Genomic DNA, 25,997 nt, shown 5'->3' with positions numbered 1-25,997 from the left:
GTCTCACTCTGTTCCGAAAAACAAACAAACAAACAAACGCACACACACGAATACGAAGACAAGAGTCGACGGCACGATCCAAACAAAAGACACGATGTTCACACTGACTACACTGACCTGCACCCACAATCAAGTGTCACCTCTCTACGGCGGCTGATGTCTCCAACTTTAAGACAGGCAGAGCTGCATCAGTGCTGGGGTGAAACAGGGGGCGGATTGCGCATGCTCAAAAGCAGAAGCCTTTTAATGAGGAAATTGAGATTATATATATATATATATATATATATATATATATATATATATATATACACACACACATACATATACATATATACACATATATATATATATATATATATATATATATATATATATATATAGATATACATATATCTATAAACGGTAACGGCCTTCTGACCAGCAGATGTTGGCCGAAATTATATCGTTTACTACTGTTTGCCTCCACAAATCCTCCAAATTTCTAGAGATTAACGATTAGGTTTCCCATCAAATTTCTATTTTCAATCTGACTATGTAACTACATTAATCGGCTATGCAAAAAAGCGTGCACGCAACCCTGTCACTGATGCTGCTCTGCACCGTAACCTTAACGGACAGCTTTAGATCCTGTGGAGACACAAGCCTTGCTCAGAGGTACTTCAGCAGAAAAGCACTTGGCACCCATTTCCTCTGGTTCTCTTAACAGTCACAAGCTCCCACCTTCAACCTCTGTAGGACTGCTGACTTTAATTTCCAGGCGATTGTGTAAGAGTACAAATCGGCTGCAAAGAAAGCTTGTGACATCAAACTGTAACTGATTCAACCTCTGACTTCCCCGGCAGAGTTACTAGCAGCTGCATAAAGAAACAGAGGGGCCGCTCAACTTCAACCACCCAGCCTCTCAGAAGCACGGTGAGAAAACAGCCAAGAATGTGTCGGTGGTGGTTAATAACAATGATAGTTTATTTATGTACCAGCAAATCTGTTTGCATTGTTTTGGACTTTTTCCCTGCTTCTAAGCCAGACACTTACAGTAGAGTAGCATACAATATCTGTATTTGGAGTACGTTTTCAATAAAGAAGAGCACATTTTTGAATACCATATTTACAAACAGCCAAAATGCTGTAAACAATTAGATGAAACAGAACAAAATCTAAGTAGTATTTGTCACTGACAAAGCACAAGATGCTAGAGTTAAGGAGAGACGAGCCTACATTACAGGTTTCAGTGAGTCATAGATCAAGTGCTACAGCAATAACAATGCCAAGAGTTAACTGAAGGTACACAGAAACTGACAAACGCACAGAAAAATAACTGATATATAATAAACAGAGCTTAAGACAAAACAGAAATCACACTTTTTACCCCCTCTAAAGCTGAAAATAAGATGCCTTTGATTCCAAACAAAAATAACTTCACAGTGTAGTATAAAACAAACCCTTGAGTGTGTCACAAGCAGATTATTTGAAAGGGCTGCTTGTTCAGCATTCTTACATACTGGGTGTCTTCAAGTTACTGCCTGTCCACAGGTAGAGCAAACAGTTTCAATGCAGTATGACAGGTGGCAAAAAGGAACTTTGGGAAGGCTAATGCAAGAGCAGTGACCATTTGAAAAAGAAAAAACAAAATACAATAGCCAAGAGGCTGTGTTGGCTCAGGAACCATTGCAATTTCAAATATAAAGCTTCTGCATGTAAAGCACTGTGTACTGAGAGAGACAGGGCAACTTGAAGCAGTAGCTCAGGCAAAAAGGCATTCAGAAGGTTTAAAGTTGCATGGGAACCATAGAAGTTTAATGTGGTCCTTAGGATTTTCTCCTGCATTGACGAGGTTACTTTTTGTATTTAATCCTGATTTATGATGCTAACTTTCCATGAACGTTCATATAAATATCTATGAGACATTTCCTTGCTGTAGCACCAGATTCCACCACACAGAACCATTTTGATAGGGAGAAACAGCAGCAGAAATCAGGTCAGAGAGAATGTGCTAAACAATCCTTGAGCCTTGCACTTGCATTGCTATTGTTATCTCTGCAGCCAGAAAGACTTGTGCGCTTCCTCTGCTGTATCGCATCTTCATGCTGTGTGGCGCCTAAGGCCGCTGCTGTTCTCTGACGCCCTCATGTGGAGCTGAACAGGGCAATCTGCTGCACCTTCCCCAGCTGTGTCAACAGCCGTTTCATACGGTGTTTGAGCTGAGGCAGTCGGGCCAGAGGTTCTGGAGGCTCCAGCTCTCCAGTGTAGTCTAGCCAGCTCTCCAGAACTGAGGAAGATGAGCAGAAGGGGAACCAGGGATGAATGCATGATTATCAGTCATGTATTTCTTTCAGCCCTCAAAAGACATTACACAATTCTCAAGCAGAAATCAGAACACGTTTCAGCATCCTGAACCACACCAACCAAGGTATGATGCAATCATCACAGCCCGTTGTACATGTCAATGAATAATGTGCCATTGCTTAATTTCATGTCATCAAAAGTGAATGCGTTTCACCTCAACAGTGAGTGATACTTAACTTGCAACAGAGAACAGAAGCCTGTGTATTAAACAGGATGACTTTCACACCTAATAGGTGGTTTTTAGGAACTTTGAAGCACTGTTACACTTTACACGTAAACTAAAGCAGGCACCACATCAGACTCAGCACAGAAGTAGGTGGAATTCTTATGAGCAGCTTTATTGGTGATAGGCTTCAAAACTTTAGTCAGCATGTCTACAGTCAAATTATGTGTTCTTACTCAGAAACTGCAGAACTGAGCAGAAACTTCATGTTACTAGCATCAAACAGTTGACTGAGACTCAATGGTTTAACGAGCCTCTGATATAAAAGTGGGTGTCATCTCTATCTTTTAATCTCAAATTTAATGATCCTGAGGTAAAAAAAAAAAACTCAAGTTTCAAGTCTACCAGAGAGAGCTCTTACCGTCCAACTCTCTCTCAATGAAGTCCATCCTGTGGGATACCTCATCCTGAACTGCATCTATGTGATCCAGCAAGTTGATCTGCCACTGTTGATGCTGCCTGCTGTTATCTGCTACTTCACTGGAACCTCTCACACCTTCATCCCTTAGCTCAGCCTGGGACCACGAGCCACCAAATGAAGCCTGGAAACACCATTTACATTACAAAACATATAGTTAAAAAAAAAAAAAAAAGATCAAAACTCTGCCAAATCCAAAGGAAAAAAAAAAATCTATGAAAATGAGAGCTAAACAACAAAATAGAAGTCACTCGTATTGTTGTGACTCTGATGACATTAGAACAATCATATCTACAGGAGCTACAACAGCACCTTCAGTACAGTAGAAAAACAAATGCTCTAACATTTTCTGAACTTTGCCTTTGATTTGGTCTCAAGGCATCAGTTCTTATGACATACTTAGATGAAATATCACCTTAACTGTTTGCAAATCCTAAAATGGTCTGTTGTCAAGTTGATCATCACATGAATCTGGCAGGGAAATCACTTAGATGTCCTGAGGAACATTATGGTATTAAAACAGCCTATAAATTAGTTCTCCGTGCCACTGGCAGCTGGGGAAAATAATAAAGTTTACATAAGTTAACCTTGGTTGCTATGGTCACACAAGCATAAGCCTAGTTTCTGTACAGGCTTTCTGGCTCTGAAAAGAGAAGCTATTTTTGCTATTATTACTATGTGCTTGTCCTTAGTGGAGAGCTTTGGGTCCCTCTACATAATATTAGAAAGAGACCTGCTCTATTTTAAACTGGCTTGAGAAATTGTGGTGTGGTTTGATGCTATATCAACAACAATGCACTTGACATATAAAATCTTGATTAAATCAAGATTAGCCATGCAAACAATGCAGTATTTTGTTACCGTGTGCATCAATAATGTGTTGTGAAAATCCTATTACATATTCTCTATAGCAATCACTCCTTAGATCTCAAATATTCTATTTTAGCACCACTTGATGGACAAACCTCACTGACAGAAATTACGTTTCAGTAGTAGGAATAGTAGTTTTAGATGTTTCAATTCACTATAGCGGCAACCTCAGGTTGTACTTTTGAAGTCCCCATCTGCTGTTCCAACCTTATTATTGGCATCTGTCGATTTGGGCTTGTCTGTCTCTAGCAGGCTCCCATAACGTTGCTCTCGCTCCAGGAGTTCTTCAGTGCTTCTCATGCTATCCTCCAGCTCTGAGCCCTGTCTGGTCTCCACCACCAGCCTCTGCTCCACTGCTGGGTAATATGCCCGTGGCTTCTGGTAGCAGTGCTCACTGGTAATGTATGAGTCCTGGAAGGATGGGAAGGGGGAGGAGGAGCAGGATGAAGAGGAGGTGGCAGCTGTAGCAGCCCGGCTTAGCTTCTCCAAAGCATTGGACATTAAAATCTCTCCCCGACTCATGTCCTCATCAGGAGTCACAGGGGATGGTGCAGCGTCACTGCCCCGACATGAATCAGAGCCAGTCCGTGATCTCTCCAAATGCTTCCACGGCTGTCGCCACAGCTGCAGGTCAGGGTGAGTGTTGGTCCTGAGCAGCCACAGGAAAATTTAGAGCAGTATCACCATAATGAACAATAGGGAAATTGTTAAGAGCAACTTAAATTTGGTCTTAATATAAATCAAGTCTCATCACACAGTTCCTCTGTACTCACTGTAAGACATTCATCTTGAGCTGCAGCCCATTGAGGATCTCCACCACATGGTGCACGTCCCCCAGCAGCTGGTGGGTGGTGGTGATCTTCTTGGCATTTTGGTGAGAGTAGTTCTCTCCCAGGAAGGAAAGACCGTACATGTGACCATTGCTCAACCACTCGCGATCATACCAATAGCGCAGACTCTGTCTCTGACCTGGGAATGGTGTAAGGTTATCGACCGATTTTCATTCAAACTACTTGATAGTGAATGCTAGATAGTATAACACAGTAAATGGAGAGTTGCCATCCCCTAATCCATCTCCTGACTGATATTCTGTAGCATCTGACACAAGCTGTAGTGATCAGCCCCCCAAAAAAGTTGATTGGAAAATAATTATAAATATAAATAGTTACATTACAGAAATAAAAGGTAGCTTTCACTTTGACAAGTGATGTGTATGTCACTATGATCAGACATACCAACTCATTCCTCCCCCTAACAGTCCTTTTTCCCCCCCTTTCAGCTTAAATAGCACCTGTGAAATCACACAACTCTTTGTGACATTTAATGTGAACACATTAGTGAGGCCCCAGAAAGCCTTAATCATTTAAAACTGGAATCTGACTGTTTCTCATGCCAGGGGAGAAAAATTGCAGCTATATTTAGTTTCCATTTAAAAATCAATAAGACAAAAGGCAATCTGCAGAAAAAAAACATCCTGTAATGTCAGGATGATGTTGGTAAACTTAAATTTATATTCTTTTACGCTTATTTGAAGCACAATCAGTGGTGCCTCTTACATCTTCCTCATCCCTTTCAGTAGCTGAAAGTATATTCTGGTCCGTGTTTTGCCACAGATATGTAGCTTATTACAGCATACCAAGGTAAACTATGTTCTCTTTAGCAAGTAACAAGACACCATTTTGTTGCATGAACAACATGAATCATAATAACATTTTTTTCAGAAATATATGATACCGGTGAATACTAAAATCAATGTAAATGTTGACTCTCTACTTGTTATTAAAAACGCATACTTTTCCGTTGAGAAAAAAAAAATAATAATCACACCACTCAATGTTAATTACCCACAGCATCATTTGACAACTAGTAAAACACACCAAATTAACCAAAGACATGAGTGGCAAAAAGTGTTGGATTGAAGTGGTTGTTTTCTCTCACCTGGTGGGTCTCTGCAGATGTAGCAGGTATATCTGTCAGGAACGTTTTCTTCCAACAGCCCCATGCAGGTGCCATGCTGCCAGCACAAACAATCTTCACACTGAGGGAAGGAAAAAAAAATCTAATTTTTATTTGTGTGCAACCCTAAAATTAAAACAAAGAAAGCTGGCAATGTCTCTAAAACAGGCAAAACTTAAACAGTGAGAAACAAACAAGCTAACCTGAATCATGAAGTCATTCTCTTCCTCCACCTCACAGATACATCGGACAATCTCCTGGTCACCGGTGTCCACAGCACCAGAGTCCACACTCAGGGGAGGTGTGGTGACGTCCAAATCGACACCAAAGTCATCGTCACTCCACCCACAGCTGTCAGTAGACCAATCACTGATGCTATCCTCATCTATAGTAATGGGAATGAGCAGAACTTTTGTTTTCTCATGTGAATAACAGAACCTTTCCTTAATTGAGTTAGTTTAAAATAGGGCAGCACAATATTGGATTTTTTGCCGATATTTTACAACTAATTTGGCCGATAACCAATATTTTTCCTGTGTTGGCCAACTGGGAAATGCAGGCACAAAACACAAATCTTAAAATTATGTAAGAAGCATTGTTTATGCAAAATAATGCAAGCTCTTTTACTTACACAACGTTGAATATAATTTATTTATGACAACTGTTTTTAGACAAAACAAGATATTTACATCCTGTCCTACTTAAAACAGACTGGGATGATGCCCTGCATCGTACAGCTAAGAGCATTGGACAACTGTACACTAAATTCAACTGAAATTAAATTACAATGTACACTTTGTCAATCAATACACCCAATTTAATGGTCTACATGTACTTAGATTGCTGCTAAAATTCAAAATCAGCAAAAAATTTATTTCTGACACTAACCCTAACCGCACATGAGATCATCACGTTGTGCTATTCAAGTCATCGACACACCAGGAATGTCCCACCGAGGTCATCCATTTTTCAAGGAAGCTTCAGCCTTTTATTTAGTGAGTTTTTAAAAACAGCGAGATGTCCCATCTCAAACAAATACCGGCCAATACCATGAAGGTTTGTGCATCCCTAATTTAAATATTTTTTTTTTTATGAATTTTGATGTTTTTTTTTTTATGGATTATATGATGAGGGAAGCGATAGCAGGAAAAAAGCTCTGGATTCAATCAACCAAGCGTTACAAGTGGATTCATCTGTGACAGTGGCCAGTTCTTTCCACAGGTTATGACACGTTTTATACAATGACAATTGGACACAGATAATAGGTTTGCTGCAGAACAAACTAAAACATGACCTGCATGATGGATTGAATCCATAGGGAAACAGAAGAATGACAGGGAGAGGAGGCCATGTATAGTCACACACACACACACACACACACAAACAGACAAATACACACGTATGCACACACAGTCATAGAGATACCCACCATCCACATGTATCTGCTTTGAGTAGCTGTATCCGGGCCTGCTGGGGTAGGCCTCAGGCTTGTGATTGTGTGAGGGGGGGGATTTGAGTGGGACATTCAATTTGGACTGAAGACCCAATACTGAGATGTCAATATTCTCCTCACTACCTGTGTAGTCTGTTAATACAGGGAAGGGGGGAAGCAGACGTAGAACAGAAATGTCAACTTTGAAAATGCTAAACAAACGGCCATCAGGAGATGACATAGTGTGGCACAACAAACAATATGGACAAATGAATGATTTAAAAACAGACTTTGTGGTACGGCCCGCAATTCAGGCCTTTGAACTGCGTGACATAACCAGTGTGAGGTAGCCTATACATACAGTACACATGTGTCTATGCCAAACACACAAGTGTGGAAGCTACTTAGAAATAGTAAACTGTGTATAGAATTGTATGTGGATTATTCTCTGTCAGTGCCACAATCTAATCTGACTTTTCATGACCACTTATGTCATATAAAGCTGAGGTAAATGAAGTGAATTGGAGGCCTTTGCTTGGCGCAATGGAGTGACAGAGTTCAGCGACAGAAGTAGCACTTGTAACACTCCCACGCACAGGGTCTCAGCCACCACACCAAGGAGTGAATGGGGTGTTTCATGCTTTGCAGATTAGCCATTTTCACAATGTCACATTGAATGCACATGCAGCGCAGCATAGAAGTGAGAAGGCCAGATGCCAGTGACCCCATCTTACCAGACTTTGCCTTCTTTTTCTTCTTCTTCTTTAGTTTAATGCGGAGGAAATCTTTCTGCTTCGGTTTCTCTTTCAGTTTGTCTTTTAATGACCCTGGGGACCGTTAAATGGCAGAACTTAAGTCCTCTGTGAGCACAGTTAACATTACAGCCTATCATTAAAATTGTGCTCAAACAGTCATCTGTTAGATTATAATACAGTTATTTTCACCTTGTAAACAAAACCTACTGACAGGGTTACAGCATTATACTGACCAATGTCAAAGCCACCTTTGTCTGAATCCTTGTCCTGTTGCTGGCATCCGTTCCTGTCCAGCTGGTTTTCCTTGCTCTTCTCTCTCAGCAGCGCCCTCTGCTGATGGCCCTGGGTGTTGACTGCAGGTGGGGCTGATGTGCGCCTGCCTGCTGTCTTTACCTCACCACGGGGAGCTGAGACACCTCCAACGGATTCTAAGAAAGGTCAAAGGAAAAGGCAAATGTAAATCCAAAACCATAATATTTATGCAAAGCTTAAATTGTGGCACATTCTCTATTCCTGTTTAACAGCCAACAAAGGGTAAATATGTCTTCCTCTGTGACTTAAATTGGGACCGAGTGGAACTCACGCATAGAGGCAGAAATGGTGCGCCTTCTCTTTGCACCATCTAAACCAGTGGCTGTAGCCTGTTTCTCAGCGGCCCGGGTCTGGACGCTTCTGGTGGGGCTGTGCTGTTCCTCTGGAGGTTGCTCCTCACCATGGTAATATTTCATATGGTAGTGCAGCAGCTTAGCTTTTCGGAATGACTTTGTGCAGCCAGGAGCGCTGCACTTAAACGGGTTGTGGTCAAGGTTGATAGACAGGACGGGAGGAGGTTGGTTTTTGATAACCCGGTACACTAAAACAGCAAACCACAAAAGGAAAGCATACAAATTAAAAGTACATCTAAGGTAACAAGTGATGACTAAATTAATTTACTTACATAGATGTACTCACATGGTTCTCTGCTGAATCTGTTGGGGTTGTGGAAGCCTTGCTTCCTTACCGCTATCAAAAGACAAAGAAGATGCTATGATGCTTTGATTTACTGCATAGTTGTTAATTTTCACGGGTCAGATACAGGGAACACATTGTATAACGTACGTCATTAACACTTACGCTTCACAGGCTGGGGGGGTGGTATGTCTGTGACAGGCTGAGAGCTTTCAGATTGGAAGTTTGGCTTCTGCTCCACATCTTGACTGGATTCTGTGGTTGTCATAGTTACAGACACCTGCTCTGTCTGTGCTGACGTTTGAGTGGGTAACTCTGTACATGGCTTGGGCGGCTCTGCATATGGCTTTGTTCCACTCTGTTCAGTTTCCACCTGTTCTTCCTTCACCTCTCCATTTATGTGACACCTGTCATCTTCTTCAACCTTTACTCCATTTGTGAGTTCTGTCCCTTTTTCAGTGTCCCTGGACTTGTTCTGATGCACTTGCTCTGACGTTTCCTCTTCCTGTTTGACAGTGGGCGCAGCCTCTACCTCACCATTTGCTTTCTTGTTCTTTTCGTTCACCATCCTCTCTTCTCGTTCTTCATCTTCACTGTTGCTGTCCTCCTCTTGGTCAGAAGTGCTTCGTCTGGCTCGCTTGTTTTTTGGACCTCCATTCTCCCGTGGCCTCCTTTCCCTCCGGTTTTGGAGCCCCCTAACCATGTTCCTTTCTGAGGACCTTGACTTTCCTCCACCAGCACCGCCTCTCTATTCGTGGGTATGACAAAATTTAGCAAACAAGAGTTGAAAATACAGCATAGATGAAAGAAGAAAGCACACTACGTGCATACAAAACAAATTTTGCAAATACAACGTACCTGTTTGATAAATGGCTTCACGTGTATCCCCTTCACTGTCTGAATCACTCCATCATAGAACTTGACAGTGTAGGATGCTGAAAGGGTAGAAGGAGAACAAAAATGATGCAAAAAAGTTCTTTACAAAGAGGATATTCCAGCTATGAGTCAGGTAGCTCTTTACAAATGAGACATTGTCTTTGCTTCAAGTTTTTAGTGTGAAAGATTCCTTTTTTTCCCCTGTTCATCTGACAAATCTATGTCCATAGTTTCTCATATCAATGACAGAGAAAGAATTTTTGCTACTATTGAAAAATATGCAAAATAAATTTTACACATGTATATATTATAAAGTGACAGATTTCTGGAAATGTTGCAAAAAACAACATCTTGTTCTGACAAACATAATTTCAATAATAAGTAGGATATCTGCGGTGTCTGCAAATAAAAGTCAAATTCAGTCAAAATAATCATTTAGCTAAATGTTGTAAAGTCATATACAAAATATTATAAGACAGAAATACTAAAAACGCAACACAAATTTGCACCATCTGAAGTTAATAATACCCACCATCTCTATTGACGGAAATGACCTTAGCGGGATAGAAACGGCAGTCCGACCAGCTGGCCAGGACCTTGTCATTCACATGAAAGCCCTGAAGAAAAGACAGCTATATTGAATGTAGGAAATACTGCAGCCATGTTGTCAAAACATCATGGGAGGTGGAATTATTTTATACAAAAAAAAAAAAATAAATAATCATTGCTGTTAGCACTTCATTGAAATAAAGCACTACTAAAATCTACTTGCAAGCAGCATATAGCCAATTTGGTTATGTGACATTACAAAAACAATAAAAATCCAAATAACTGACAAATAAATACACTGAGGAGAAAGACAAAAGTACACAAGATAAGAGCGGGGATCAACACACAATCTCCTTATACATCACAGGTTAAACAAAGCATGAACAGCACTCTTAGCTTACAGGTAAAGGAGTGTCGCCTTGCAGTCCCTGCCGCCTCAGCTGGATCCTCTCCACAGGTCTCAAGTAGGGACTTGTCCAATCAAACCACTCGTCGTAGCGGTGGCTCCACTGACGGTAATGGATTAGTACTTTCTCATCTTCGTAGTCAATCTTCTCTATATTGGCAGCATACCTAAAGGACAAAAGACATTCAATAATCTGGACTGGAATGCAATGAGGGTTGAGAGAAGGGAAGGTAAAAAAAAGGGACACTTACATGTTCCTTTATCACATATACAAATGTGGGTGGCGAGACAGTACAAATTAATAGGTTTTGAAAATGTAAACATAACAACAACAGAAAAACAAACAGAAATAAAATAAAGAAGCCACAATTACAACATTCCAACCTTTTCTGCATTTTATCAGAGGAGCTGCATGGAGCTGGTAACCAATATCAACTGTAATTCTTGAGGTCAGTCATGTGTCGTGCAATTAATGACTGAAACTGGAGAATAATGGGTAAACAAATGCTAGTGCTTCTTCAATAATTCTTCTCAAGCTGATGAACGGCTCAACTCAACCCCCACCTCCCTTTACCACACACACACCAATGGCTTTGCCTACCATGCTGACACCAGCCACTTTATAAGAACTGCTTCTACGGGAGTCACAGCTGTTTCTCCAACATTGCCATTGCTTCTCTGACCTCAATCAGGTCTTTATGTACAAATAATATGACACAAATTGTGAAAAAAATGTAATATGCACAAATTGCACATCCCCTTTTCAATCCCTGCAATATTACAACATTTCTGGCTGCTTTGGTATGTTATTTATAGGTTATTATACAGTCTAGATTTTTAATTTCTAACTTTCTATATTTAATTAATTTTGTACTTTTTTTTTTTCTCTCTTTTTTTTTAAGTAATTTTCTCTGCTCTTGTATATTCTCCACCTTATTTTCTTTGGTTCTATGTTACAACGTAGAGGACAAAAGAGCAAACATAAATTCAATTACTCTGTGTATCTTGTATGTACAAAAGAAATGATAAAAGTGACTGATTAAAAAGTAGGGAGCAGTTAATAGGTAAAAAGATCTGCTAGATGGTTGAATAGTCTGATCACGTTGCTTTTATAGCAATGATCACTTTCCTTTGTATGATTGTAAAAATATTCGAAAAGATTATCAAAAATCAGTTTTAGTTATTCATCCAGGTCAAAGGTAGGTTTGCTGGTTATCTGAACACAGACACGCTCACTCACATACACACATTACGAGCTATTGTTCACTGGCAAAAGAGCAATGATGCATTAATAGATCTCGGTGGCTCCCTACAACCTTTTCTTACTCTTTGATATGATACAAAACAGATAACCCAGGGCCAAGAAAGGAAAGCATGAGATTTTAAGTGAGGGTGTGAGGGAGGTGAATATTAAAATGGATGGAGAGGAATGAGCGAGGCCATGACTCACCAGTTTTTGAGGCTGTCTCTGGCCTCAAGCTGAGCTCCCACCTCAAATGTTATCCCTCTTCTGTTAGGGGGCGTCTTACTCATACTGCCCACATCAAGGCTCCCTTCCTGTACACACAAACACATACACACACGGACATTAACCAATAAACACCAATCCACACTACACCCAAACAACCTTGGATACACTATGAAGAAACGTGTCTCCAGCTGAGAACACAACACATGACTGTCAAGGACTTTACAGGCAATCTTGCAGCCAGTTCTGTCTCTCCCAGGTCATTAGTAAGAATTAGTTTGACAGAGGAAGGTAGAAAATCACAGGTTTGCACCCAAGTAGTAATTTTGGTGTTAAAAAGGTGACTAAATCACTCCCGTACTGCGTACCAGCAGAACAATAATGCAGTCCAGACTGGGGAAAGATATGACAAGTGCAGACATACACAAGCTACAGATGTTTTAACATAGTGCAACACAGTGTACAGCAAGGGAAAACTGATATACTAAGGTGAGCCATGCCCTTCAAATGGTGGTGAAATGTGTAACTAATATCAGATGTTGAGTGTTCCAGGGAAGATCTCACACGTTCATGGATTCAGAGCAATAAACAAAAATTAGACAAGTTTCATTTTAATATATTTCATCTCACTATCCAGAAGTTACAATGAGAAGAGGAGGAACAATGACTACTAAAATTCAGCACAGCTTTCACTTCCCCCCACTGCTGTTAGGACAGTTATGCACAAGATAACTAAACCGATTATCTTCTTTAAAAAAAAATCAAGATCCTGTCTCTACAGCCACAGCAAATGCAGGCCCGTAGTGTACTGGTGATATGCAGCCCTCCGCCTACAGTAAGAGGCTTGGAGGAGGAGATGGATGTTTTTCTCTTATGCAGTAATTAGCAATAGCTTCCCGCCAGCAGCGCCTCTTTAGACAAATTTGCACATCGCTGAGATATCGGCGCCATTTATTTAAAGCTAAATTGTTTCCAAGGCAAATCACACAACGCCTTACTTTTTTTCCGGGGTGACTGGGTTCACCATCGTGCAGTCACTGGCTTTCAGCGCAACCCACAAACCGGATATCTACACACTACTCAGCCCACGTGCTTTTCTGATCAGCCGATTGAGCCGACGAATAGACACAAAAGAGGACAATGGCAGACACATCTGAGATGATCCGTCCGCTCCACATCTACATCCAAACAATAGCATATTCATTAAGGTGAGAAAAATGGAGGAAATGGGGCATTTTAAAGGCCGGCACTGAACCAGACAGACTGCAGCGACACAGGCGGCGGGGCGCGCACCGAGAATCGGTGTCAGCCCGGACACGGACGCGGATTTCTGTCTAAGCATGACACCACGGCCACATTTCATGACGGCTCGTTAAACCATAGGATGGTATTTTGGGGGAAAAGCTCACACACATCGTGTTATTTACCCCCCACACCAAAAAAAGAAAAAAAAAAAGAAAACACAGTATTCCCGTGAATCCGTGTTTTCTCACAGAAGATACGGTGTCGCTCTTTTGGATCTTTTGTTGACCACTTTACCGCTCCTCACACTTTATTGTCCTGTGTTTTATAACCAGTGGGCGTGGCGCAAGAGCAACGGCAGCCAGCGTCACGGACTTTGGCAAGTATGACTGGTCGGAAGAGTCCGCTGGGGGCGGGATGCCCGCACCCGATTGGCCAGACGGCTGTCAGTCACAGCGCTCGCCCGGGCCTCGCGCTGGGCCTACTTTTTCATACTTTTCCTGCCGTGGACGAGCGGCGTGGAGCTGTCGAGCAATAAACTTCACCAACTGACCAGCCCCGGAGCCATTAAAGAAACGATAAATAAATAAATAAAACATACCAGAGAGCAAAGGCGGCCCGAATAACACAGCAGCAACCACACAAGCACAATAGAGAAGTGTACACACACAACATTGTATAAGCTACTTCGTCACGTTTGTTTTGAAGTGAGAAAGCCGACATGCGGCACCGCACCATGTACGCTGCTGATGGATTCACCAAACGGGCCTCGTTAGCTGTCTGACCGGCGGCCACAAACTCTGAGAGGCCCGGGGAGGAAAGAATGTGGCTTCATACCTGTTCTCCGATCACTCTTTGTCCGGTTGTGTGTAAAATGTGCACCGTAATCCTTCAGAAAAGCAGGCACCGCCGCCTCCGCCTGTCTGCTCCAGATCACGCAGTTGAATTTCTCCCAGATCTCCACCGGCGCGGGCTGTGTGGCGATGCGATGCGCATGCGCGTTCAACGGACCCGAGCCGTCATGTATTCCGATGAGAGGTCTGACGTGTGAAAGACCACAGCAAGTGTTTCATGAAAACAGTTTATTTAAAAAAAAAAAAAAAAAAACCTTTTCCTTTACAGGTATCAAACCTGTCCTTATCTTCAAAACGAAACCAATCTATTTAAGGCCGCCACGAATGTAAATGAATATTGCAAGGCTTTTTTAGATAGAGGCAACCACGATCTATTACATGAACACCAAAATCTCAGCTTTTCATATACGGACATTAGATCCAGCAGGTCCCGGGCCAGAGCAGGTTCAGAGTGATTGCTCACATCTTTATACAGATTAGTGAGCATACAGCACCACCCACTGTCCATGCAGATAGCCTGTTTACAGTTTGCAGTCCAACATTACTCAACCAAATTCTTATTTAATACTTGTGGATTTCAGGCTGTCAGAACTATCCCCATGAGCTGAATTTAAAGATTGGAGTTCCACTAATTTCAACTGAAGCAGAAATAACTGCTGCACATCCCTGACAGGCCTTGCTGCCTTGCTGCTTTGTTTACTAAAGAAGAATTAACAATTGTTCACTTACTGGAGTCACAGAATAAATGATTCTCTTAAGCATTCCATATACATATAATATCTTGAAACAGATATTACATTTTGTTGTATAAATGCAGCTAAAATGTGCATGTATGTATGATACTCATCTGGACAGTATAGTGTAACTATATGGCCTGGATATAGATCATTATGGTCAGAAAAAGGTTTTTTTATTTTATAAAATGACTAAAATTGATTTTGTAATGGGGCAGTAAGAGTTCTTCTGTAGTGTAGAAAAACTATATAATTGATTTCTGTACTGAAAAACATTTAAACATAACATTTTAAGAAACACTTGTCAAAATGAACTTCAGAACTTTAGTCCCTTGCTAAATGGAGTAGCTGGACGTGGAGTTTAACTATAACATCGCCTCTTGTGAAACCATCAAAACATCAAGATTCCTAACCCTGATGAAAACCTTTTTATTTTCTCTAAAATGTCATAGACCTTGCTGTTTGTGGCGTTATCCCTGTGTATAAGAATACTTAATTTTTTTTTTTTTATTAATGTAACATTTCATTAACTTTCTGCAACATCATGCCTCAGCATTCGTTTCAGTGATGCTACTGCATATGCCTGTTAGAATTTGAGTTTTTAATTGTCCATGTAGTGCAGACCATTCTCCATTATCTGCACTTGACCACACACAGTGAGAAATGTTCCTCAGCTCATTACCACCAGGGCTAAAAAATTGATTGACAGTGCTTGTAATTTTTCAGATCAAAAAGTGCACAGCATGTGACTTGTGAAGAACTCATGGAATATATATGGATTTCTCCATATAGAAGGCAGGAAAGTGTTTGGTAATGCTGTGCAATATGGACTCTGACTGACTAATTTTGCAATATCATTTCAGAGATGGTGCAACAGTATTGTCTGAGGATGTTTTTATGCACAGTATTTATGTTATGTTACAACGTTTGTGATCTGGAAGCACCTGGAATTTCATTGTATTGTGTAAACAATGACAATAAAGGCATCTAATCTAGCTTTTTAATTCCTGTGGTAAATGAAATCAAGCAAAATATATTAAAATGCGGCTGCAATATTTTCAAATATAGATTTATATGATCAATAATTATAATAATATAAACATGTAATACTTCATTACTAATACTTAAAAATGTATGCTAAATTAGAGTGACGTTAAATTACAGTACAAGTAGAAATAAAAATATTTACAGTGATATGAAAGATTTTCCCCAAGGTAGAGGTAACCTCTAAACTGTTGTTTGGGGGGATATGCAGTATAATAGGATACAGCTTTAGATTTTGGCTGTTGAATGTTACTCAGATGACCACTGGAGTTTTCCGTCTTATGGTTTTCATTTCATTTGGGATCTTGTTCATGAGCCAAAGAGAAATGTGGATCAGATGTCAGAAAACATGGAAGGAAAAATAGACTCACAGAAGACTTATATTTGATACTGCAATCCTTTTAAAGATTCTTTCAGCAAAATATCACATCAGATTGTAATCTGTTTTCACCAACCTTTGACCCAGAGCCGAGTCACATGAGATACCTTCAGTTACACATAAACATAATATGAACATATGTTCATATTTTCATTTTCTCATCAATTTGTAAAGATTTTAGTTTCAGGTGATTTTTTGATTTTGGGGAATGATAGTTTAATGCTTATTATTGAAGTAATATGCTTTTAAAGGTTTTCTCAGTCTGCGACTCAGTAGTAGACTGAGAAAACTGTCTCTGCTAAGTATATCTTGAATCTCACCAAATCTTGGAGCCAATCCCAGCTCGCATTGAATGAGGGCGGGGTCACCAGTCCATCACCAGTCCATCACAGGACCAACACACAGAGACAGAGACCAACAACCACTCACACTCACACTCTGACCTACAAACAATTTAGAGTCACCAGTTAACCCAAACATGATGTCTTTGGATGGTGGGAGGAAACCAGAGTAAGGCAAAGGAGAGCATGTAAACTCTGCCCAGACCCAGGAATCGAACTTGCAACCTTCTTTTTGTGGGGGCAACAGCACTAACCACTATGCCGCTGTGCTGCCCCCAATATGTATCATACCCTGATTATCTCTGATTTTGTTAATCTATTGACCAACCAAGTTATTTTACATAAACTAACTTACCCACATTAGATCTAAAGGCAAGAATGCATGGACTTCTTATCTGCACTGAACAAACCTTTATTTATGGACAGTCATTCCATATTTTAACAGAAGGTATGCAAACACACATATACATACATGGAAAGTGGTTTGAATCAGTCCTGTGTTCAAAAGGCAGGTGGTTACAGCAGAGATATTAACAGTTAATTACAAAAACGTTTTTATTGCTCTTTACAGCAACATTTAACTTCACCCTTAACCTGGATCATTAGAATACACTTGAGGAGGGTTAATACTATTTACACATTGAATTTATTTACATCGGCGAAGCCTGAGAGGGGACACAAAGAGCTTAATCTACATTCTCATAGTGCTTGACAGTTCAAAGATACTCCATTCGCAGTACAGGGGTTTGTGGTAGATGAATCAAATTGAGTGTCTATGAGGGATGCTGTGTAAAAATATCACAACCAACACCCGTTTTATCATAAGACCTGAGCAAAAAAAAAAAAAAAAAAAGAACAGCAGACACACCACAAACAGAGAACACAATTCCAATTTAGAGATTTTTTATACATAGTAAAGAAAAAGTATTAGTTGAATAACCAGCCTTTCACATTACTATTACATCGAGTCTAATTACAACACTCTCCTCTGGCTTCAGCTGATTGTTTGGAGTCAGAAAATCAAAGCACTTCCACATTTATTTGCTTGGAAAATCACCATCTGTGACAAAGAGCTTCCACACATCCTTCCAGTTTGCGCTTTGAAACCAAGACTCTGCGCTCTTGTCAAAATAACTGTGACAGCTCAGCTTCTTGTGTCTCTTAAAGTGAAACACAAGGAGACCAACTATCAACTTGACTACTCAAAACAACACAGGCAAGCTTATTAATGAGACACTGTTACATGAGTTCTTTCACTTTTCAATTTTCTGTACATGATAGAAAGAGGCAGTGTGTTGTTCACACTGACAGTCTCACTCATACTCATCCACACACACACACACACACACACACACTTGAATGAAACCAGAGTGAAAAAAGAAAGAAGTGCAGCATCAGTGCTGCTGCTTTAATTGTTTTGTGCAAGTGAACACCTTACTTGAAGTAAATACTCTAAGACTCTCACTTTAAACAGCTAAGTTGTCCAATTTGAATATAATACTATCAAATGAGTAAGAAGCGACTCAGTACATCTGTTGTCACATGCAGAAGTTAGAAAACAAAGTCTTACCAGTGAACCATCACTGTGGATCTTACTATGAAAAAAATAAAAAATAATAATAATAATAAATTGAAATGCTCAGGTGACTCTAAGTAACAAAGCAGGAGGTCATAACAGTCAAGAGTGCAATCCGTTTTCACCCTGCTTGTGTTGTAAGAGGTGTAATATGTCACCTCGACAGTTTCCAGTGTGGTCTGAGAAGCGACAGTGTTTATGTATGGTTAGAAATGTGTAAGTGGAGATGCTGAAGGGCTGATTCAGCATGTGTGGTGGTTTACAGTAGCCCCCTTTAAACCCAGATCCCACTATATTGCTGTTAGGACACTCCCATTATGCCATCTATGCTTTTTTAGCTTGTTAGGTGAACCAACCAAAGTTGGCATATTGCTCCCACAGTGTCAGCCGTAATCAGGTGACGGGACGTGTAGTGCTACCATGCTGGAGTGTGTCCTGCGTTGACAGCTGTGGATTCGGCTGCGTGATTATCTCCACTCCTGGTATAAAGGCAGAGCACCAATGGTAGCACCTGTGCGTGTTTGTACCTTTTATACAGAAAGTTGAGGCGGAGTATGGTGTCACATTCCCACCTTGAACTGGCTGTATAAAAAGGTGCTTGTGTCTATACCACCCCTTCGATGAAACTGGTGTCAAGGTGAACAATGAGCATCCTCAAGAAGGACATCTCTTTGCGTGTGTTCTCAAAGATGATTCGCGGATCATCAGATTGGCACCTGAGGCAGTTAGGGGCCATAACCATGGCCAGGTTGTTCACATCCATCTTGGTTATGGCCACATTGGAAGGCTGAGCGAATACCTATAGATAAATAGGACATAAGGAGAAAAGTACCAATGATCACGTCTGAGCGTAAAAGGGGCCCTTGACCTGCAGCAAGTCACAATGAGAGATATAAAAAGATCAAATGATTAAAAATTGATTTTAATTTTCTCATTAGCTTTTAACTGACATTTTTTTTTCAATGTAAATTTTACTTGCTCACTAGTTTTTAGACTTATCAAAATAACAAAACACAAAACTTTTAAAGATGAATTCATTCTTTTTTCAGCAGTCTATAAAAACAGCCAGAATCTAATAATCCTAAAACACCCTTCTATACATATAGATGATGTATAAATATGTAAAACACTTTTACAATTGCTTGCAGGCATACATACAATTTCAATTAAGTCTGAGTTAAATTGAAAAATTATGTTTTGAAAAATTTCTATATATTGATTAAGATATTGGTGTATCACCTCAATTTCGGGGCTCAACACAATACAGTTTATCTTTTCTGTGACAAAGTTACATGGTGCTTAGTCATTAAAAATGTGTGCGTGGGAACATAGCAGTGATTACCTGCAGGAAATGAATGAAGTAGCAGAGCACCAATCTATTGAGTTCAGGCAGAGACTGCACCACAGCAATGGCCGCCACCGGGTCATCACAGTTACTGACGCACTGCTTGTAGAAGTTCATGGGGATGAGTGGTTCCTCCAGCTCTCGATACCACAGCTTCATCAGAGAGGCTGAGCAAGAGGAGCAATATGAGCACACCCAACTTTCATATTCACAGGCCACACATGCATGCAGGCAAACAAAAACACAGTTCCCTCACCAGGGACATTGGGGTCAGAAAGATTCTCTGGGATCCTCCACTGGTCTACTTGAAGCTTCAGTGCATTCACTTCATCAATGTCTCCAGGCACCCTGAGGATAAAACACAATACGTCAGTTACACATAGTGGCCACCAGAGGGAGCGCTACTTCTATCATTACACAGTCTCCTTGCCCTGTGGCCAACCCATTACAAGTGCACACCCAATTAGCCTCAAATGTGGCCTGGTGACTGAAAATACTCTGTTCTTTGTTTGCAGAACGAAACCAAACCAGAATAAACATAGTGTAGCCAAATAACACACTGTTCAGGAAAGTCCCTGTGTAGGAATGGGGTTCAACAGGGAGATCTGTGTAGACTACACTTGCCCAAAAGAAACGGATTTCTAAACAAGTCAAGATGTTACAGAATGAAATTTGCTAGAGAAAGCCCTACACAAACACACAGTTGTGAAGCTCCCACGTGCTTCTAAGCTTGAGCAGTAATGTAAACACATATTATGAAGTATCAAATTAAACAGAGCTGGTTTCAGGAGCAAAGCAGAGCTGTGTTTGTTCTCCTGTCTGATCTGTGTACTGTACTCAGGGAGAGCCTACTTTGACATAAGGGGATGCAGGAGACCACACACACTTGTTTATATACATTATACAAAAAATGCAGCACACACACTTGGAGCACACAAGATCCCCTTCTAATTTCCTAGGCTCCCCATCTCTCACGCTGCTAAAGTAGAGGAATGTAATTGGCTGAGTTGGGTCTGTCTTACCTGAAGATTCCCTCTGTCTGAGCCCCGCCCAGAGCCAGGACATACTGAGAGAGCTGAACTTGCACCCAGGGAAGTTTCCTGTCTGGGAAGAGCTCACTCTGCCTCTCCATCACTTCCTCCAGAGAACTGCCGAACAGGGAGGGGGTGATGATGGCCCGCCTACTGTGGTCGATCTCCTCCAAGGTGGGCTTGCGTAGTCCCTAAAGTGGAGAGGTAAGAAAAGGGGAGATTTACTACCTGGGATGTCAGGGACTATGATACTAATCATGGCTGTGCCTGCAGCTGTGCTGCCATGACTGGGTCAATGTTTATATCTGTGTCTGTGACTGTGCCAGTGGGCCTGTAATTATGTCTCCCTCTGTGACAGTATCTGTGATGACTCACATGCGAAGCACTACTCTCACATAGAAAGGTCCTATTTTTACGATGTAGACGGGTGACATGTTGATGGAATGTAAATGCCATGTTTAAATGGTAACTTCTTTTCTTATTCTTCTGTCTCACCTTTTTGCCACCAGTGATAGCCACCTTCTGCAGTTTTCGATGGCAGAACTTGGCATATGTGCTGATAGGCAGGCCTGTAGACAGATGAGGCAGATTTAGGATTGAGGAATAATAAAACCCAACTACACAAGAAACAATATGCACATCCTTAAGATATCCTCAAAGAGCCCTAGTAAAATCCTTAAGCATCAGGTCTTACTGAATACACAAAACAATAAATTATTTCAATTCTTTCCCACAAACAGGACAAGCAGATTTCCCACAGATGTCAAATAGAGTATAAGAGGTTGGCAGTGGTAATTGGAGAGGCATGTTGACAGTGTGATTCTGGCATATGGGGATTAGAGCACGCCTGGCTAAACTGTCAGGCTGAGGGAAGATTTACTGCTGTTGAACAAAAGCTTTAGAGACAAGATCCAGCCTACACAGCCAACATTCAGGTGATTCATCAGCATACACAGACATAAAGGCCCTCAGAGTAAATGAGAAAAACAGAGGCTCCCAGTCTGCTACCATACCTGTCTACCAACTGTAAGACCCAGATCTATCTAAGACATGAACTACATTAGAGGAGGCCACATGTTCCTCAAGAGACTTGGGCAGCAGAAGAACCTGATGCCACCTATAAAAAAAATCCCTCGAAAATCTGCACGTCTTGTATTAAAACCATCAGCAAACAAAGACGTTGGCTGTTAGGCCTTCATCACACATCACACACACTCACAAAAACAGACAGAAAAAGGATCACTAGCTTTCATTTTTAGTTTACCCCAAAGATCTTGTGGGGTCCATTCCCATTGCAAGAATCTCCACTGAACCAGAGCCAGATGGACAAACTTACTGATGGGATTTCAAAAAGTAATAAACACTTTCCATCATGTCATAGCCCTCAGATTTATAGCAACCAGGTGACTCCCATGCACACTCACAACTTCTGCTAAACTGACCAAGTTCAACTGTAATTATATCTAATTAAAGAGATCACACTAATAATTTGCCCCTGATCTTGGCAAAGACAGACTCTTTTTTTCCCCAGAGTTCCCAACACAGAGGCTGTAACTTGCTAGGAGAAAAGTAAGTGCAGCGGTGTGAAAAGGGGATTGGACAAAGCCAGTCTATGTTTACATCATGTTTGAAGGGATGGAGACAAAAACAACTACCAGGCAACCAGAACCTGGGAGAAATCTGAACTCATTGGGAGCTTGAATGTACTGCACCAGGCAGAGAGTGTCATGACACCTGTCTACACACGCTGCTACTCTCAACAAGAACACAGACATTAAAGGATGTTGATGAGAAAACTAGAGTCACATCCTTATTGTTTTTGAGATGCTTATCCAAGTGCTGTCTGAAACCAACCCACTGCAGGCCCCAAGAAGTCAGTTTTTGAACACAGGCCTGGTCTGACCTGACAAGAGGCCTCTAGTTCAGTTCCCACATGTGACTCCCACTCCTGCTGCTGACAGCTGCTAGTTGCTCTAGTCAGACACAATGTACGTATTCCAGCTCCTCCATCCATCAAAGAAACAGCAGCTTTCATTATGTTGTTTTGTGCTTATGAGACCTTTTTTCTTGTTGTTGGCTTTCATCAAGATTCCTCCCTCCGCAGACCTTTGCAGTTAGTCAGAAATGTTCAGTAGGCTCTCTCTGTGACCTCCTTGTCAGTTGTAGTACATCCAGCATAAAGGACTAAGTCTGAGTCACCAAGTGCAATGTGTGAGGCTGCTGATGTGGTGTCTCCGGTGACACTATTGGATTCCTCTGTGGTGACATCATCGTCAGAGCTGGCAGTGTGGTCTTGTCTAATGAGGGCACGTGCTTATGAGTAGTAGTATCTTTTTAAATGGATGTCTGACATGCGAGTGGCTACAGAGACCACTAATATGATTCACAGTGTGGCCCATTGTATGCATACAGAAATTTCTGACATTATCATCCTTCATATTTTTTTCACTTCAACTTTCTGCAAAATCCATCTGTTGCGTCTGCAAGTACATCAGCATGTACTCATCTGACAAACTGCACAGTGCTGAATTTTCCATCCCACTCAGACTGGTCACTCTACAGGGAGTGATATGTTTGATTTGTAATGGCTTGTGTTGCTTACAGACTCTAGCTTTTGAAGAGAGTAGAAAAACATCTCTGAGACTCCCTCCCCGACCTACTTCATGCTCTGTCAAACAGATAAGCTTGTAGAAATGGGAAATAAAGGAGATCTAATGTTCTTAAAAATGTGTACATTTTGATATTGCTACACAGCCAACATCAGCAATGCCAAGCACTTCAGCCATTCTTAGGTTTAGAATACAAGACGATATAAAACATTCTCTGAGCAGTGCTTCATATTCAGTGCCTGAAATGGATGACACGCTGTGGCTGGATAAGAGCTAGCTTGTTAGCACATAACTGTAAGTCGTGAAAATAGAAGTAAAACAAAAAGGTTACTGTCCAGCATTGGAGGCAGCTCTTAGTAAGTAGAGAAATAAAGTTTGACATTGAACTTGCAACAGCTAGTGATGTCAATGTTGACAATAATTGTAGGGTTGACCTGAAGAGCAAGTAAAATAAAAAACAAAATATTTACCCTCTTCCTCCTCTGTGTTCTGTTTTCGTTTCTTTCTGGACTTTGAATTCTTCTTCAGCTTTAGCTCTTGCTGTTCCAAAATGAACTGAGTCACTATTAAACAAGAAGAAACAAGAAGAAAAGGTCAGATTTCTTGTGGTCTGAAAGACAAACACAAAAAAGTGCTAAATCTGATTATTGGGTTTGTTAAAAACAAAACTATACCTTTTATACTGATCGTATAGAATTGATTGAAAAAAAAAAAAAAACTAATCAAAAGAAACAACACAGAGATAGCTTTCTGGCCTACAGAAACAATGCTGATGATCAAACAACACAGGGAGGTACAAAAGAAAGAAAGGTGACCCACCCTGTTGCTCAGTCTGAGACTCACATTTCTTGTCGCTGGTAGGCTCCGTGTGTCTCTGGATGTAGCCCTCCAGGTAACATCGGAATTTGGGTGAGGGGGCAAAGAAGGCCAAGCTGACAGCCATCAGCTCCCAGCCTGCTGCCAAGCTTCTAGGGCTGGCATTGCCTGTGGTCTGCCTCACCAGCTGCACATACAGCTCATCCCGCAAACCAGGCATGTCCCAGCACTTGGTGACAATGAGCAGGGCACAGTGACGCCGGTCTAGGCGTGAAGGCCTGTCTCCCATGTAGGCCTGCACCAGCTTGAACATCTCACAGGCCTCCTTCCTGACAGCTCGGTTGCTGGTGACAAGCATAGGCTTTTTGATGGATCCACGGTTCCATGATAACATGTTGGCGATGGAGACGCGCCTGCGGAACAGGCCTTGAGTGTGCATGTTGAGGTGCTTGCTGGCCCAATCTTCCATGCCCATGTCTGGAGGTGGGGGCTGTCGCAGGGTGGCGTAGGAGAGCTGGTAGGAGGATCCACCTGCTCTTCCTCCTGCCCCTTCACCTCCCTCTCCGCTGTCATGGTTGGTAGGCCGGTGGGGGCCCAAGGAAGCGGTCCGCCCATCTACCATGCCTTTCTTCCGGCTCTCCAATTGAGCCTGCAGCTCTAGGGTGCCAGTCTGCAGCGGAACAAGAGGTGGACATGAGAAACAGAACAGTCATACAGAGGAAGAGGAGGCAGGGTAGAAAAAGAAGAGACAGAGGGGGTGAGGCAGGAATGCAGCAGAGGTACAAACTGCGTGTGCAGCTGCAGAGTCTTCGTTTAGCTGAGCTGCCGTCCGTCTACTGTGCTCTGCTCTGCAGTGCTGGGGCTCAAGGGGAAATTGTTGCAGGATTTGCACATTAATTTCCCTAATGCCACAAAAGAATTGTACCGGGGAAAGAAACTGCCCCAAATCCTCATGAACTAACCCTAACCTAGCAGCAGGTGAGCAGTCAGTGGCATAACAATCCTTCCTTATGCTGCCCTTCCCTGTCCCAGGCTTACTTTCCTTGGAAAACCAAAGTTATGTGCTACAGAAGACCTCTCTGTGATCCCTGTGGTTGAGTTTATGACCATAAGGAGCATGTCACCTCCCTTAACAGAGAAAACCAGTAATCCAGATATACTCTGCAAACAGCCAGGAAAAACATGAAACTCAAGCCAGAATCAAAGCTTAAATTTATTAATGGAACATAAAACCCATTGACATTAAATGCATCTTTCCAGCGACAGTCTGATGTAATATATAACTGATGAGTGCCAGACAAGCTGGACTTTCGATTTTGGCTTTTCAATCAAATGGAGTTGAGGTTTGTCTTTGGCAGAGTGTGTGTACAGTTTTACTGAGCTGATGTTGGGTGACTGACAAAGGTCAGTGCCAAATGGATCAGTGGATCAAATGCAAACAAAGAACATGCTTAGCTACTGTCCCATACTTTAAATGTCCTGTAAAACTTCTACTCTCAGTAAATTACACAGACACCTTACAGATACAGCAGCACAGGATGGTAATTTAGGTTTACTGTGGAGCGAGATGCAACAGGGAAACAGGGTAAATGCTCTCAGCTCATAAAAGCATGATTTATTCATGGCCTTTTTGAAAAATGGTTAAAGTTTTAGTACATCCTTTAAAGTTAGTTCAAAGGTCTTTCAGTGAGAACAATTATGGAAACTGTAGACCTGCTCATACATAGAAAGCCATAGTCTGTGAGTGTGTGAGCATGAGTGAAATAACAGCAGGTCTGAAGA

At 41.4% G+C, this 25,997-nt stretch overlaps 2 protein-coding genes across 6 annotated transcripts in view; both read right to left on the bottom strand.

The window, feature by feature from the left end:
* Positions 1-947: 947 nt before the first annotated feature.
* phf20a (PHD finger protein 20, a) lies at positions 948-14,459 on the bottom strand. 3 transcript variants are annotated; one of them, XM_029502690.1, is made up of 17 exons: positions 14,324-14,459; positions 12,227-12,333; positions 10,772-10,943; positions 10,354-10,438; positions 9,804-9,880; positions 9,111-9,693; positions 8,949-8,999; positions 8,581-8,850; positions 8,231-8,425; positions 7,977-8,069; positions 7,240-7,395; positions 6,014-6,195; positions 5,793-5,892; positions 4,628-4,823; positions 4,062-4,503; positions 2,928-3,108; positions 948-2,266 (listed from the first exon to the last, which is right to left on the bottom strand). In XM_029502690.1, exons 2-17 carry the CDS (start codon positions 12,307-12,309, stop codon positions 2,124-2,126), a joined length of 3,009 nt encoding a protein of 1,002 aa, XP_029358550.1. In that variant the 5' UTR covers positions 12,310-12,333; positions 14,324-14,459; the 3' UTR covers positions 948-2,123. The 3 variants fall into 3 exon arrangements, with proteins under 3 accessions (XP_029358550.1, XP_029358551.1, XP_029358552.1); XM_029502691.1 differs by having other exon boundaries at positions 8,246-8,425; XM_029502692.1 differs by lacking the exon at positions 7,240-7,395.
* Positions 14,460-17,241: 2,782 nt separating this feature from the next.
* The window catches only part of arhgap46a (Rho GTPase activating protein 46a), a 30,616-nt gene continuing 21,860 nt past the window's right edge, over positions 17,242-25,997 (bottom strand). For 2 of the 3 annotated variants that reach the window (XM_029502699.1, XM_029502701.1), the window contains 7 exons: positions 24,219-24,885; positions 23,870-23,962; positions 21,286-21,359; positions 20,782-20,981; positions 20,016-20,107; positions 19,757-19,926; positions 17,242-19,213 (listed from right to left, as the gene is read on the bottom strand). In XM_029502699.1, the coding sequence (XP_029358559.1) occupies positions 19,019-19,213; positions 19,757-19,926; positions 20,016-20,107; positions 20,782-20,981; positions 21,286-21,359; positions 23,870-23,962; positions 24,219-24,885 (1,491 nt within the window). In that variant the 3' untranslated portion in view covers positions 17,242-19,018. The remainder of the gene's footprint in view (positions 19,214-19,756; positions 19,927-20,015; positions 20,108-20,781; positions 20,982-21,285; positions 21,360-23,869; positions 23,963-24,218; positions 24,886-25,997) is intronic. The other variant, XM_029502700.1, reaches the window with a different exon arrangement.

The sequence above is a fragment of the Echeneis naucrates genome, chromosome 5 (genome assembly GCF_900963305.1).
Source record: "Echeneis naucrates chromosome 5, fEcheNa1.1, whole genome shotgun sequence".
NCBI classification, from domain to species: domain Eukaryota; kingdom Metazoa; phylum Chordata; class Actinopteri; order Carangiformes; family Echeneidae; genus Echeneis; species Echeneis naucrates.
The sequence above is the reverse complement of the archived record's forward strand: the minus strand, read 5'-3'. Positions and strand labels throughout refer to the sequence as shown.

Excerpts from the sequence above, each read along its gene's own strand:
- phf20a (XM_029502690.1), bottom strand. The coding sequence starts at position 12,309 with ATGAGTAAGACGCCCCCTAACAGAAGAGGGATAACATTTGAGGTGGGA. Across the intron at positions 5,893-6,013 it reads AGAATGACTTCATGATTCAG|TGTGAAGATTGTTTGTGCTG; the intron begins GTTAGCTTGTTT and ends TCCTTCCCTCAG. Across the intron at positions 2,267-2,927 it reads CATTGAGAGAGAGTTGGACG|TTCTGGAGAGCTGGCTAGAC; the intron begins GTAAGAGCTCTC and ends CATCTTCCTCAG.